Source organism: Nannobrachium achirus (genome assembly GCF_963921795.1).
Source record: "Nannobrachium achirus genome assembly, chromosome: 4".
NCBI classification, from domain to species: domain Eukaryota; kingdom Metazoa; phylum Chordata; class Actinopteri; order Myctophiformes; family Myctophidae; genus Nannobrachium; species Nannobrachium achirus.
The window spans coordinates 12,043,818-12,056,307 of record NC_137813.1 but is presented as its reverse complement, the minus strand read 5'-3'; the positions used below and the strand labels follow the sequence as shown (position 1 = coordinate 12,056,307).

The 12,490-nt window shown below is 44.6% G+C and overlaps 1 protein-coding gene across 4 annotated transcripts in view; it reads right to left on the bottom strand.

Annotated features, from left to right (window-relative positions):
- The window catches only part of LOC308283737 (cytoplasmic phosphatidylinositol transfer protein 1-like), a 230,222-nt gene extending 218,284 nt beyond the window's left edge, over positions 1-11,938 (bottom strand). For 2 of the 4 annotated variants that reach the window (XM_080724209.1, XM_080724208.1), the window contains exons 1-3: positions 11,871-11,938; positions 10,166-10,461; positions 9,203-9,508 (exon numbers count right to left, since the gene is read on the bottom strand). In XM_080724209.1, the coding sequence (XP_080580335.1) occupies positions 9,203-9,320 (118 nt within the window). In that variant the 5' untranslated portion in view covers positions 9,321-9,508; positions 10,166-10,461; positions 11,871-11,938. Of the gene's footprint in view, positions 1-3,242; positions 3,825-8,153; positions 8,537-8,809; positions 9,116-9,202; positions 9,509-10,165; positions 10,462-11,870 lie in introns of those variants that run through there. The other 2 variants (XR_013961960.1, XM_080724210.1) reach the window with 2 other exon arrangements.
- Positions 11,939-12,490: the final 552 nt, after the last annotated feature.

Sequence of the window (12,490 nt, the reverse complement as noted above, 5' to 3'; positions counted from 1 at the left end):
ACGCAAATGATGATCTTAAAGGCAAGAATCATGGAACTGTATGACACTGTAAAAAAGGGTGTGAGAGATAAAAAAAAAAGACACTGGCCTACAGTAAGGCACATCTATTGCTTGCTAACCCCATCTTTATTCTTTTCCTATACCTGCAAGACTAACTCCCCAAATCTCTAGGCCAAGTTGAACCAAGCTGCACCGTATTTAAAACATGTTCACAATTTACAATTACAATTTAGGCATTTAGCAGTAGTTCATCCAGAACGACTTACAGCAAGCAAAGAAAACATAAGGTAAACCATGACCTATCTAACCTAATCACTTTAATCCTAGCATCCATATTTTGAGAACTAGACAAAAATAGCAGATCTACAAGCTCACACTGCGAGGCGTTGTAGATCAGCTATTTTTGGCAAAGACGTTTGGTGTAGAGGGAAAAAAAGAGCAGACTAGTAAGTACAGAGTGAAATGTCAAGTTATGTATTGTTCAAGGGTTAAATACATACTATATCTGAAAACACAGACAATGACGTCAACTGACAATGAGGATTGTGCTGTCAAACAATTAAACTATATGGAATCTATGAACAGGTCGTGGGGGTCCCTGCTTCATCTCTCTCTCAACTAAGGGGTCCTTGGCCTGAAAGCGTTGAAGACGCCTGGTCTAAGCAGTATAATATGAAAAGATCTATAATGTGTACATTGAAACTGTACACACTATAGGATGCCAGGTCTACAAATGAACCTGGCATCTGTCTACTTCAGTGGTTCCTAAACTTTTTTTTTAGCAGATGTACAAGCTCACAACATGTGAGCCTGTAGATCAGCTATTTTCATTAACTGTTTGGATCAGTGGTCTACAGTACATATGCTTTCTGAGTTACATTTTAACCTAGTTGCATAAGCCTGCAGGTCATCGAGGCTGGGTCGAGTGCTACTGTATGTACCGTACAAAGGTGGAGTCTGAAGAGTCTTCAGACTGCGTTCAGTGACGCATGGAACCTTTATGGCACCTTGAATAGAGCAGCATCTGTTGTTCAGCCTTGGGGACAATGGAATACAGCAGCGTCTGCAAACCGCCTGCCATGTTCGCAGCAGAAAGAGCAGTACAAACACAGACACAGTTCTTCTAACTTCATAACAACTCAAGAACATCATTATAAGACAGACAGAGTTTCCATTGTCGAACATGTTGCACAGAAGAATCAGAATCGCTGTGCTTTTCATCCACTCTGTCTGCTCGTTTGTTCTCAGTGTGACGGCGAGAGCCTGAAACATCACAGCAGCACTCAGGTGCAATAACATAAATCCTGGGTCCCACAGTGCGCAAGCGTTCTCTTTTAGTTTAGCAGTCCAGAGTGACACACTCTATTATCCTGTAAGTTAAACATAGCTATATAGCTCCCACAGGTGAATGTGGAATGCCCTTGCTTCCAACAGACATCTAAAAGTGTAACTCCTTAGGGCCGATGTATTGTCCACTTTTAGAGACAAATGTATTTCGGTTTCGGCTCTGTCTAACAATATGGCGTCATTCAGAGGTTTGGTGGGGCGGGTACCGCCATTAATTTGTCTGTTTGGTGCTGCTGAGATTTTGTGACTCCCCCAACCAAAATAAATGTGTCTCTAAAAGGGGAGTACGCATCGGCGCATAACCTCCTTCAAAACAGACATAAAAGAGCACCTGTCTGCAATGTGTAAAATGGTCCTAGAAAAGCACTCTAAGCTAAACGCCAGAAGGTACCCCACACTCCACAAATGTTTACTCAGTGTACATATATGTTCATTACTCTACTACTGTTGCTTATGTCTTGTTTATTATTGCATATTAGTGTATGTATTGTAATGGCTTACTGATTTGAACACACAGGACCACAATGGAAACCAGCCCCTAGTGCTTTTCGTGATATCCTTTAAACAACCATATTTAAACGTAAACCGCACCTCTGTACAAATTGCAAACTTTCAATCAATCAATCAATCAATCAATCAATCAATCAATCAATCAATCAACACAGTGTGAAGCACAGTAATGATTGTTAAAAGAAATTCAGGAAGTTTCAGAAATAGACACTCTACAAGCTCACAGCTTGTATCAGTTGTTTGTGCTATTAATCATAGTAGAATTACAATATTAGATAGACAAACAGACAGACGTCAGGCGTCAGTTCAGAAAAAGCTAAGGTATGGCAACATGAGGTATGGCGCGCGCGTGCAAGACACCAGTCATGTTGCCATACCTTAGCAACAGGCACGCGAGCACATTGTATTATTTTCCTCCTGTAGCCAAGGTATGGCAGCTGCCATGGCTTGCCATACCCAATTGACGCCTCTGAGACAGAGACTGCCACATTGTTGTAAATGTTTCACAGATGCAAACGTGATCTTAATGGCAAGAATGGATCGCATGACCCCGTGTTGTTGCACGATTAATATATATGATTATGAATGTAAAACAGGTTCGTTGGAATAAAACATGAGCATAGCGTGAGTAAGAGAGAGAGAGAGAGAGAGAGAGAGAGAGAGAGAGAGAGAGAGAGAGAGAGAGAGAGAGAGAGGGTCAATTGGCAGTGACCCAAAATGTTCCTCTATTCTCAAGCCATACGTTCACTAAACAACAACAACAACAACAACCAAATTGCTTCAAATATGCAGGCAAACGATGAAACAAAACCAGACCATAATTAGGTAATTCAATCTCAATCTATTAGTGGACACTTGATGATTATGCATGGCCAACTACTGCATTTCTGACAATAAATGCGCCGCTTCAACTGCAGCAGAGAGAAGTCAATGTCGCCACCATGTGGCGACTGTCGGGATTACACTTCGAGTAGCCTACAATAAGAGTTGACAATCAAACATGTTTGTTTGGCGCAGAAGGGACAGACAGCGCTTCCCAGTTCCACCCACACCCACACCCACATCCACACGACACGCACACGCACACCCACACGCACACACCAGGGAATTAACCAGACTGTTTATCCTAAAGGGTGCTGAATCCGAAACCCCTGATTTGTTATCGGGAAGTTTTTGAGTCTTTGCCATTCCAATTTGCATAACAACAATGGCTGCCAAATTGACAATTTCGAAACCCTTCTTCAACTATTTCTGTAAACCAGCCAGGCAAGCAAACAAAAATGCCTCAGTCAGTCTCATCATTCACACCCAGAAACTCACAACTCTCAACTAGACTATAAAAACCAGCAGCAGAAAAGCGGAATAAATTAACTGCATGGTCCTACCTCTTCCACGGTGAGCGGCATGCAGATGCGGTACTCCTTCATCAACATTGTGGCTCCAGTAGTAGTAGCAGTCTATCAGTCAGAGTCTGAAGAAGAGCAGATGTTCTGGAGATGGAGATAGTTCACTGTCTGGCAGTGCAGCTGGCAGTCCGGATAGAGGCTCACTCATGTGCTGTGCTCCTATGTTAGCTCCTTTAGTAATTGATGATTATGATGGTGGTGATCGTCTGGGAATATGATGGATTCTTCACTTATTATGTTCCTCCAGTAGGCTTATACTCTCCTCTTCTCTCCTCAGCATCAGTCGGCAGGTCTACTCAGCATCAAGCCGATAGAGGCTCACTCTAGACGGCGTCGGCGATGATGAGAGAAGATGATGGATTTGTCACTTAATGTCCCTCCAGTATAGGCTACTCTCCTCTTCTCTCATCTACTCTCCTCTTCTCTCCTCAGCACCAGTCAGTTCTCGCTGGCTGCAGGCAGGCTGCTGGCTGCCGTTGTACTACGTGAGAGCCAGCACGCTGCATGCACGCCACCACCAAGCACCACCACTACACTACACCGCTGCTGCTGCTGCTGCTGCTGCAAGAAGACAAACAGACGGAGAGGAGAGCAGCAGTTATCATTAACCGATCCACATGCAACTGTTCATGTTTGCACAGTGGCTAATCAAACAACCGCTCGCTATAATAACTGTTTGCAATACTAAAGCCAGCGCAAATAAGTCACCATACTGTAGGGAAAGAACAAAACATAACACTATGGCTATACGCTCCGAAATGCAACATCCCCAGTTCCAGTTGTTGTTATTATATCTCGTGTCTTCGGTGTTTCGCTCGTCGCTATTATTTTACTACAAGCCTGCGTCCCGTGCACGGATATGCTGAGTCCGTTTCAGTCCAATATTAATTATATGCAGGGCAGTTCAACCCGAAACAGTTCCTTAATGTGCGTTATGATGTTACAGTTATAGGCCAACTGTCATTCCGTAGCCTACGTTTGTAAACAGAAGAGCTCGTATAGAAACGCTGCCTGGCTGGCTTGGCTTGGCAGGCATGTGTGCGTTCCGTGCGTGAGGCTCTCTAGAGATGCGCAGAACGGAGGGGATGAGCGTTGCTCAGCGCGCAGTGGAAGAAAGCGCTCGGCTAAAAGGGGGGTTTCTATTCATAGTCATCATCATAGTGGCACAATAGAGTTCACATGGAACCCGAGAATAGCTGCACGGATATAATGCTTCTAAACAGGGAGACGTATAGCTACTGCAGGCCGTACTGTAGGCTACATTATGCAGGGCATAATGCTTGTCCTGTTGTCAGGGACTAATACTAACTAATAACAACTAATATGTTACACAATATGTAGTGAGGGGTCCCTCCCTGCTTCATCTCTCTATCAGCTAAGGGGTCATTGGCCTGAGAAACGTTTCTGACATATAAATGCAGTGGAGTCCTAATGTTTTATTATCTTGTCTCAGACGACAGAGTTTGTGTTAGATCTGCGATGTTGCTGTCCATGGTGCTGAAGTTGACCTGATAGTAGTGATTTTGTGATTGTGAATTACTATGCATTTAGCAGAAGACCTCGGCTCCATCTGAACATATTTGCTTGTGTTTGTTAAATGGTTCTCAAGATGTTTTTTTTTAAACAGCCAATGAAAGTCTGACATGTGACATCAACTATTGTTGTTGGTTGTTTGTGTGCGTGCGTGCGTGCGCGCTTGTTTATTTGTTTAGCTGCTAGAAAGAAATACTAAAAACAGCACGAAAAATACATTTTTACAAAAGGGGTAGGCCTACAACAGATTTAAAAAGTAGTCTATAGCACTATCAACCTAGAATGTAAGACAATATGTTATTGTATGTTTTGAGTGTAGGCTATATGAAGTCGAAGTTTCCTTTTAAAACAGCTTTTTCAACAACTTTTTCTCTGGTGTTACGAATCTCAATGGAAGATTCGAAGTGTGTGTGTGTGTGTGTGTGTGTGTGTGTGTGTGTGTGTGTGTGTGTGTGTGTGTGTGTGTGTGTGTGTGTGTGTGTGTGTGTGTGTGTGTGTCTCAGCTCTCTGTCAACGATAGAATGTGACTGCAGTGCTGCTTTACAACACTAGACGTCAGCAGAGGTCTTCCATTGAGTGGTGGAAAGGAGAGGGTCTGGTCTTATCATTGTGTGATACTACACCAGGGACAGCGAGAAAGGTGACAGAAATGCACTTCTTCAGAATGTTCCCCATCTTGACGACCACCTGTGTGTACTGTAGGTCTATATCCTCATTATCCTGTCATTAACATGACAAGATGGGCTGGTTCAGTATCTGAACCAGACTGTGTATCCTACTGAAAATACTAGGCAACATGTACAGTATGTTTTGTACAAAGTAACTTAGTTTAATGCTGTAAATGTATTATGTTCTTATGAGACACACATGTACTGTAAGAAAATAACAGCAGACCTACCTCAGAATTCTACTTAAGGACAGTATTATCTGTTTCTACTCGGGGTGCTCCTCAATGCTGTATACTGACAGACAGACTGACAGATATATGCTGTTAAGTTCATTTTATTGGCTTCCCCCCAGACACACTATTCAACAACATAATACTGTCAGTGCTGCCTTAGTTCTCAGCCCACAGCCAATGCTGGGTCTGTTGTTGCCTGCCTGTGCCTCATGTTTTTGGCTCCCTATCTCTTGCACTGTATTCTGTGTGTGGGAATTCTGGGAAAGCCTCAAACCTGCTGGTCCAGCACTCTCCTAAATAGAGAGACTCTTCATCAGGGACGTGCTGGCCATTGGGAAAAGCGGGACAACTCCCGAACGGCCGGTTCATTCCCGGCCGGTCCAGGCCGGCCATTAGGAAAAAATTAAACTGTTTGCACAAAAGTTAAAATTAAACTGTTTGCACAAAAGTAGTGAACACAGCCTACAAGCACACAACGCCGAGGCGTTGTGTGCTTGTAGATCTGCTGTTTTCACTAGTTTAAATCATTTTTTAAATGATAAATACAAAACAAACGGTTTTGGACATACAAGGTTTCCACCCGACAACAACGAAATATAACTAATGTAATTGGCCCACTGGCTTGTCACTTGTCATGATCTGAAATGGCAAATCTTTGCGTAGCAGCAGCTACTATATCTCTCTATAGCGCGCAATGAGGGCCTCTCTAATTCTTTTTCCCGGGCTGAATCAGGGGCCCAGCACGTCCCTGCTCTTCATTATCTGTGAACAAAAACACCTGGCACTCAATTAACCCCGGCTGGCACTGCTCCCATGAGCCACTCCCTCCCTCCATCCCCACCCACAGCAGAGCCCCAATACCACCCCACTATACCACAAGTATTGCACATTACTTTAGTAAATTAACTTAGTTACTTTGCACCACTGACTGTCCCACTCTTGCACCGCCACAGCTTACAAGTACATGACTTGGGTAAATGTACTTTAGTTACTTTACATCACTGTCCCACCCAGCACTACCCCAAAAGTGCATTACTTGAGTAAATGCACTTAGTTACTTTACACCACTGACTGTCCCACCTCCACTATATCCACAAGTACATTACTTGAGTAAATATACTTAGTTGCTTTCCACCTCTGGTTCCCACATAAGGATAAAGGATCAAAGTGTGCACATCCACACACGAGAGAGCAGGTTGTGAGTAGATGAAAGGCCTATAGGAAATATAGAGTCCACACACACACACACACACACACACACACACACACACACACACACACACACACACACACACACACACACACACACACACACACACACACACACACACACACACACACACTGCTGTCTGACGCTCCCAGAGGTGTCTATTATCGCAGAGAGAAATCAAGAGAAAATCCTCAAAAATCCGTCTTCAACAAAGACCCTGTAGAGTTCAATAAGATGATAACAAACTGGGGAGTAACATAACAGTCTGTCAACTTTTTGGTTTGTCCTTGATTTACCCAAGGAACGCCCTGTGATATGCGGCAAAGGTTGCTGGGCTCGGGAATTGAACCCGCAACCTGCTGTCAGGCTGTACTAGAGCCTACTGTATGTGTAGTACTATGCGCCCAAACCTCGTATATGAAGACAGTCTGAACAGGGGTGAAGTGCTGCTATAAGTCGAACACAAAACAGTGAACATGAAACATACCTATTTCTTTTTTCTTTAAATTTAGAGTATAGGTCCATTTGTACACTCTCAGGGCAGATTCACGGTGCGTTCTCGAGACTGCTTGGCAGATGTTTTGACTGTGTGAAGCCTGCGGTTGTCCTCAGAAACGGAAGCCTCGAGACCACCTCCGGAGGTAGTCTCGAGTCCGCTTGATGCGTCCTCAAGAACGGTGCGCTGCAATGTGAAGCTACCGTTTGAGTAACACACCTTTAAGGGGTCATTTGGAACCCCCAAGGGACCTACTTTGAGACCCACTGGTGTAGCAGTGTTTCCAGTGAGCCATCATGCACAATATCAGCAGCCTGACTCTGTTTGACCATGAATGGAACAGAATTGAAACACACCTGCATGGAGGCTTTTTTGCAGTGTTTATCCTTTTAGTTGACCTTGTGCCAGAGAACTCTACTGTACATTTTCCTATGCAAACTTCCTTCCCAACATTCCCTGCTTGCAGATTCCGCCACAGGTGACAAATATCACCCTCCCCCGAACACGGGTCAATTGTGTTCACACAGATGCCCGGCAAAATGGTGAATTTAAACCCTCAACCTCCATGGTGGTGGGCAGGGACTTTAGCCCTGCCTCACGCGAGCACCTGAGACAATTTTACTACGATCACGTCAGTTTAATGCTCTACTTATGAAACATGTCTACTATGATCACTTGTAAGTTGAATCCTCTATCATGAAACATGAGTCTACAGGAGTCAGTGAAAAGAAAATACCAAATACAGTATGAGACTTTTTACATTTGTTTTTAATGTTGACTTATCAAATGTCTCCAACACAACAACTACGTAGCTAGCAGAAGAAGTAGATTCATTTCAGTTGTTCTCAAACCTTTTCATCTCAAGGACCGCAAAACTGAAAATACCGTACTTTGTGCCAGCGCTCGCTAGAGAGAGGGCTTAGTATAGCTCCCATGGTGGATGTGGTCTGCTACAGGAAACAGGAAGTGGCCAGAGTGATGGACAGCTGTCTGGGTGTGGTTGTGTGTTGTGTTGGATCAGGTGGGAGGAGCCTCCTGCGGCTGGATGGAGCAGCTGATGTTGGGACCCTCCAACACCTCAGCCCCTGCTACTGGCCCTCAGAAACCCTGTTAATGGGGGTGGTGTTCGGCTTCTGCAACAAGACAGAGGTGATTGGTGGAAGAAGTAACACAGTAGTAACAAACCACATTTTGACTGCTCTGTCAAGACCGACTTGGCTTGGGGAGATAATCCACCTACGAGCTTGAGGTGTTAGTACCCCGTGCTTTTCTAAAATGGTTATCAAATATGGCAACAAAACAATAATTACACAGACAGACAGCCAGACAGACAGCCAGCCAGACAGGCAGACAGACAGACAGACAGACAGAAAAGATACAAGACTGTCTAAGTCATCGTTTGTTACCTGAACATGTCACCGCCAATCTGAATGTGGACTCAGCAGACTCCTTTGGTCCACACTCCCTCAGTGAAGAATCGGATCCAGCACATGGAGATGTAATCTTCCATACAGGTTGCATTGGAGAATCAATACTTTGTTTAGATGAAACAGCAGAGCCACAGCCCAGCTGTCTACACACTACAGACAATTCCTCTGAATCACTAAAAAACCACCAATCAGACCACACTGGTCTCCACTCTCCCTGGTGTTTCATCTCCACGGAACCATTACAGTTACTGGTTCCTCCCACCAACCTGACAGGCTCAGGCTCTGTACAGAGACAATAGAATCTGCCGTAAGTATTACTTTGAATGTAAAATAATAATCAAAACCTATGAAGTGTAGACTGTCTTTTACCTGAACAGGTGAGTCCAACAGTCTTGTCGGGTGAGCAGGTGTTTCTAGTTGAGTCTGAGGTTCTACAGTCCAGGAGAACAGACTCATTGCCTTCACACTGGAACTCTTTGGACCACATTGTAGCCTTCACTTCTCCATAGAGCGCCCCCTGGAGGACTGAAGGAGCCCCACAGCCAAGCTGCCTACAGACCACCTCTGCATCCTGCTGGTCAAAGTCACTTTCACACACTGAGACCCACGACTGATCAGACTTCACCTCCACTCTGCCTGAACACAAACTAGTCCCATTCACCAACCTCACAGACTCTGGAGAGAGAGAGAGAGAGAGAGAGAGAGAGAGAGAGAGAGAGAGAGAGAGAGAGAGAGAGAGAGAGAGAGAGAGAGAGAGAGAGAGAGAGAGAGAGAGAGAGAGAGACAGACACACACACAGAGAGAGTCAGTCAAACTACCTAGATTTAATTTTTTTAAATACAATGATGCTATATATTTTACCTATTTTTCAAAGCACAAATCAAGACAGACAGACAGACAGACAGACAGACAGACAGACAGACAGACAGATAGATAGATGGATGAATTAAAGGTGATACACCATGCATTTAAAAAGTATTTATATCATATTGTTTATGTCCCAAAAACGTTTTTCAAAAGGTTTGAGGCTAAAGTACCACTCTTGAATAGAGAGCCCCTCTCATTTTTGAATGGCTCTCAGAGGATTTTCAGCTGCAGTATAAAATTGGCCTGAGGGGGGTGGCGCAGTTCTGCCCGTTGTGTGTGCAGAAGCACCCCAGCCTCCGAGATTCTGGACAGGGCTGAAATTCTTGCCGGAACTGTAATGGGACTTTGTGAGGATAGAAGGTTTTGGGACCCCAAAAAAAGGTTTTAAAATAGGAAAAGTGAAAATTCATGGTGTATCACGTTTAAGGGACTATAGATTACTGTCATTGTTGAAGTAATTATTACCTGAACAGGTAACCTCCACTCTGACAGTGTCATCTTTAGATTGAGTTGTTTTTACACACTCCCCTAACGAAGACTCAGATCCAACGCAGGAAGATTCAATCTTCCACAAAGGTGCAACCAAAGAAACATTGGTCTTTTCTGTAGAAACAGCAGAGCCGCAGTCCAGCTGTCTACACACTATGGATGATGACCTCAGGCGCCATTCAGGATCATAAGTTTCCACTCTTCCTGGTGTTTCATCTCCAGTACGCCAGCGCAATGGCTGGTTCCTCCCACCAACCTGACAACATCAGGCACTGTACAGAGAGGCAGTGTCAATAAACAACAACACGCACGCACGCACACACGCACGCAGGCACGCACGCACGCAGGCACGCAGGCACGCACGCACGCACGCACATTACTTTGATTAGAACAAAATCATTTAATCACAACCATTTGGCCACAGAGATAATATGATACCAATTTGTGTGAGTTTTGAACAATGTGAGTTTTGAACAATTTCTGTCAGAGTGTTTTGAAGAAAGACACAAAATGGAGGATACTTGTCAGGCAGAAGCAGAACTGAGTGAGTGAGTGAGTGAGTGAGTGAGTGAGCGAGCGAGCGAGCCAGTCAGTCAGTCAGTCAGTCAGTCAGTCAGTCAGTCAGTCAGTCAGTCAGTAAGACAGACAGACAGACAGACAGACAGACAGACAGACAGACAGACAGATAGGAGACACCTAGTATAAAGGTCCAGTCATCAGGTACACGATTAACCAATGATTAATCCAGGATCTGAACTAGATCAATAAAATGTCCTCGTCGCTTTCTGCCTTGCTTGCAATGTCTAGCATCTGCATCTGTAAACTCAGCCCAAAACAAACACTACTGAACAAACAGGCTATGGGGCAACACCACATCATGCAGTTAAAAGTTCAATACGCTGGCCCGGATCTGTGGCCTAGCGGTCCGGGCAGCTGGGCCCAATGTAGCCTGTACAGTGTGTTGCGGGTCTCTCTCTCTCTCTCTCTCTCTCTCTCTCTCTCTCTCTCTCTCTCTCTCTCTCTCTCTATCCTGTACATCCTCACTGAAAAACTACCAATAAACGCAGTAAAAGCCAAAAACAAATATGAATGTATATAAAAAAATCTCAATAATAGGGAGGTTAACAGTTCGCTATGTGACCCATAACCTGTTATGAGCTAATAGTCTCTGTAAAACAAGATAAAAGATTATGAGCAGAATGCAGACCCTGTTCCAAGCTGAGTATGTGCAGGTAATCCCTAGTTACACGCAGGTCTTGTGTCACTCTGGGTCTGGCATCCACAGAAAGAAAGCTATTTTTTTCTGTCCGCAAGCTCGAAACGAGTCGCTTGATCGCGCCACGCTGCAAGCTTGCAGACCTGCAAGCGAGGCGTTGTGAGCGTGTAGATCGGCTATTTTCACAAATCCTGCCTCTAATATTTGACAATATTGCCAATGTTTAATTTGTCATTTTAGATGTGTTTAAGAGTCCTTAAATTTTCACTTTAGAAATGTGCATAAACCCTCTACTCAGTCTACTGTATAAACGTAAACTTTATGTTGGTTTGTTTACTGTTGAGAGAGAAAACAATGTTTGTTGCACATTAAGTTATTCATCTGGGGAATCTGGGAAAATAATTTGGGGATCCCCCTGGGGGTCCCGACCCACAGGTTGAGAACCACAGGTTTATATCGACTTACAGTGCAGCTCCAAGGCTATGGAGGAAAGGAGCTGAGAGGCCACACTCAGCCACAGTACCGTCTTCATCATCCTGCTGCTGCTGCTGCTGCTGCTGCTGCTGCTGCTGCTGCTGCTGCTGCTGCTCCTGTGTCTGCTGAAGCTCCACAGATATAGCCTGGCATTGCCAGACTGATCACGTGGGTCAGGCCCGTGCACACATAGACATCGAAGGGGGCTTGAGCCCCTGCCCTTTTACCTGTCTTCTCCAGACCATGAATGCAGTTTTTACTGTGGTGACAGAAATGCAAATGCCCCCTTTACATGCCATACCTGAAGGCGGCATTCAAGAGAATTGCCTTGTCCAAACTCTCCTGAACTCGAATGCAGCTTCTTATGCTGAGAGAATTGCCCTCTCTGTGTAGAAATCCATGCCGTACACCCACATCTCCAGTATTCACTTGATTATGCTTAGTTTAGTGTGGTACCACCAAGTACCGAAAATAGCCGACCTCCAAGCTCAAAACCTGTCACAGCGCGACACGTGGTGAGCTTGGAGGTCGGCTATTTTCAATATTTTCACCAAAAGGCCCCTTTAGTAATTTCAGCCCCTACCTCTCTAACATTCTCTGCACGTCCTTGC